At 41.2% G+C, this 3,107-nt stretch overlaps 1 protein-coding gene across 2 annotated transcripts; it reads left to right on the top strand.

The window, feature by feature from the left end:
• Positions 1 to 386: 386 nt before the first annotated feature.
• On the top strand, positions 387 to 2,074 carry LOC134209050 (uncharacterized). 2 transcript variants are annotated; one of them, XM_062685033.1, is made up of 2 exons: positions 387 to 1,468; positions 1,553 to 2,074. In XM_062685033.1, the coding sequence occupies exons 1-2, from the start codon at positions 949 to 951 to the stop codon at positions 2,062 to 2,064; spliced, it is 1,032 nt and encodes a 343-aa protein (XP_062541017.1). In that variant the 5' UTR covers positions 387 to 948; the 3' UTR covers positions 2,065 to 2,074. The 2 variants fall into 2 exon arrangements, with proteins under 2 accessions (XP_062541017.1, XP_062541024.1); XM_062685040.1 differs by having other exon boundaries at positions 387 to 1,552; positions 1,736 to 2,074.
• The last annotated feature ends 1,033 nt before the right edge of the window (positions 2,075 to 3,107 follow it).

Here is a 3,107-nt window from a genome sequence, read left to right as displayed (position 1 = left end):
TGGGCCAATGCAGATAGTGGAAAGTGGAACACCGGCTCATCCCCAATGTGTCGACGTGGGTGAACATTAGGGTGGTTCAAAAAATCGATTTTGCTCCACAGTGCTCATCTGATTCTTGGCCATGTTCTGAGTGTCCTCTGAAAATTTAAGCTCATTTGGATTAAAACTGATTCAGCACAAGCCGTTTCAAGTTTGCATGCAAATTAGTTTGGGGAAACTTATTTTTTCATTATACTGTTAATGACGCTTTCCCATCAAGCGCATGTTAAAAGAAAACCTGTACAATTTGTTGACAACCTTGTTGATTAGAGGCCTTTCGAGATAACGTCCGAAATTTTAGCGATTTTCTGCGAGTTACAGTATCGATCAAACCAGTTCATTGTCGGGAAACGACGAAGCTCAGCTCGTGAATCAGAACATAACTGAAGATCAATCAGTTTCTGCCAAAACTTTATTGTTAAAGTGATTTTAAAATTTGTTCACCTGGAGGAGCCAAACTGGAATCAACGAAAAGTATCGAGGTAGATTTAATTGTTGTAGTGGCATCGCGGTGGTGTACGTTTACATACACAACGTCTGGCTGGTTACTTGTGAACGCAGTCGACTAGTACCATTATCACCTGATTTTGTTTTGCTCTGTGCATTGCACGCTTCTGTGAAGCGGTGCTGTTGTGTCGGATAGAGTCCCGAGTCTCGGTGCGTTCGGTAGTCCCCAAAACCGAAACATTGTAATTGATGTGCAGGACTCTGGTCTGATACCGGCTTTAGCGACGGTACGTAATATAGTGAAACTTTCAGTGTGGATAAAGGGAACGCATTGCAAGCTTGCATTCGGCCAGACAGTGTATTTATTCTTATACCATCGCTTTGCCATTGCTCCAATTATTTTTACAGCAGAGAAATTCAATTCCAATTTGAATCTCTTCCATCAAACCGATTTTTTAAATCATGGATGCATGCAAGGCCTGCGGTAGGAATGTTGGGCGATCTGATAGAAGTGTTCTGTGCAGCGGGTTGTGTGGAGGAGTTTACCATCCGGGCTGCGTGGGTCTGAACACTACCAACTTTAAGGCTTGGACAGCCAATGTTGGTCTTCTGTGGTTCTGCGACAACTGTAGGGTCATTTTCAACCCTAGCATAATGAATCGGGAATCTGTGATAATGAAGACGATGCGGGATTTATTGCTACGAGTCGATTCAATGGACCTTAGGATTGGACAGTTTGGCGAAAATTTGAAAACACTTTGTAACCTGCTTTCAATATCAACCTCAATCAGACGAGATTCCAATATTTCGTCCAGACCTCAAAACTTTTCTTCGGTGGGACCAGCGATGCTAGATCATTCCGAGTTTTATAACAGCATCGATCGCTTCAACTTGGACTTGTCGCTTCGTTCGAATGTCGCCAACATGACACTATCTGGTGAAGATGTTGAGTCTATCGCCGATTTGATTGATGATGCCGCTGGTGATGAAATTGATGATACTGCACCCCGTCGAGTTACTTTCCCAAATAACAACATCACGAACTCAACTGCCGCTATCATGTCAGGTGATGTCGATATAAACGCCAACACAACGCCCAATGCCCCCGCCACGAATAACGCCGCCGCCACCAACACCGCCACCGCCACTACCGCCACCACCACTGCCACCACCACTGCCACCGCCACCACCACTGCCACCGCCACCACCTCCTCAACATCAACCGCTAAGCGTCCATATACTTCCACAGTTTCTGCTAATACCGCAACTAGAAACATTGCTTCTGACGGCACCAGTGCTGGCGCTAATTCTACTCTGGCTACAACTGCAACAAATAGACGAGCTGTACCTGCTGCTTCTTCTTCTGGGACTAACAATGTGATCACCGAAAACTGCCGTCTACGGGTAGTAAACCGAAATCATCGTCGGGACACACGGAACCTAACTGCAGATCACCTTAAGTCGTTCTACGTAACCCCCTTTGATGTGGAACAAACCGAAGATGACATTGTAGAATATTTACGGGAGACTATTAATGTTGGAGAATCCTCGTTGAAATGTGTGAAATTAGTTCCTTGAAATAAGGACATTAGTGAGCTTTATTTTGTTTCATTCAAAGTGTCTGTTTCCGATAATCTTGTTCCATTCGTTAACGACAAGTTTTACTGGCCGGAAGGCGTCGAGGTACGTAAATTCGAACCAAAAAACGAGAAGCAAACCGTTCCAATAATTTCGACATAAAGGAAGTGGATATCGGTGGAAATGCCAATGTACTTTCTAAGTTATTGCTTATACCTTACAGTGAAGATACAATTTATGATTCAAATGTAGCTTTTCACTTTTAAATGGTGATCAGGTAAAATCTATTCTTCAGAAAAAATCTAAAAACTTTTTGAAAATTGGTGTCCATAATGCTAGAAGCTTGATTAGTAATGTAGATAATTATCGTTCCCTACTTGAAAATGCAGAGTTAAACGTTTTTGCTGTTGTTGAATCGTGGCTAAAATCAACTCACACGAACACGTCTGTCCATATTAATGGATACAATATTATCAGATCTGACCGACGTAATAAGAAAAATCGAGGGGGAGGCGTTGCAATCTATTTGAAACGGAATTTGAAGTATAGTATTATTTCAAAATCAGTTTGTGATAGTGATATCGATTATTTATTTATAAAATTAAATCATGTCAATTTAGTCTGTGGGGTTATCTACAAGCCACCTGATATTAATGTTTCAAAGTTGGATATTGTTTTCGATCTAATTTCTCAAATATCAGCTACTAGAACCAAATATTTTGATTATGGGTGATTTTAACATTAACATGATGCTTGAAAACTCACGGAAGACTCGTAAGCTACATGACCAATTGAAGGAATTGTCATTCAAACTTTTAGAAACCTCTCCCACCTGCCATAAACCTGGTTGCCCTTCATCTACGATTGACTTAATTATTGGAAATTGTACTAACTTTATTAATAACATTTATCAATCGTCAATTGGTGGAATAAGTGACCATGACTTTATCTGCGTTGATTTCGAATGCAGGCTTCCAAAAGCAGTTCCTGAAGAATACTGGGCTCGAGATTATCATTGTATTGAAAATGAATCATTTATTTCT

This window comes from Armigeres subalbatus, chromosome 1 (assembly GCF_024139115.2).
Source record: "Armigeres subalbatus isolate Guangzhou_Male chromosome 1, GZ_Asu_2, whole genome shotgun sequence".
Classification (NCBI taxonomy): Eukaryota; Metazoa; Arthropoda; class Insecta; order Diptera; family Culicidae; genus Armigeres; species Armigeres subalbatus.
The sequence above is the reverse complement of the archived record's forward strand: the minus strand, read 5'-3'. Positions and strand labels throughout refer to the sequence as shown.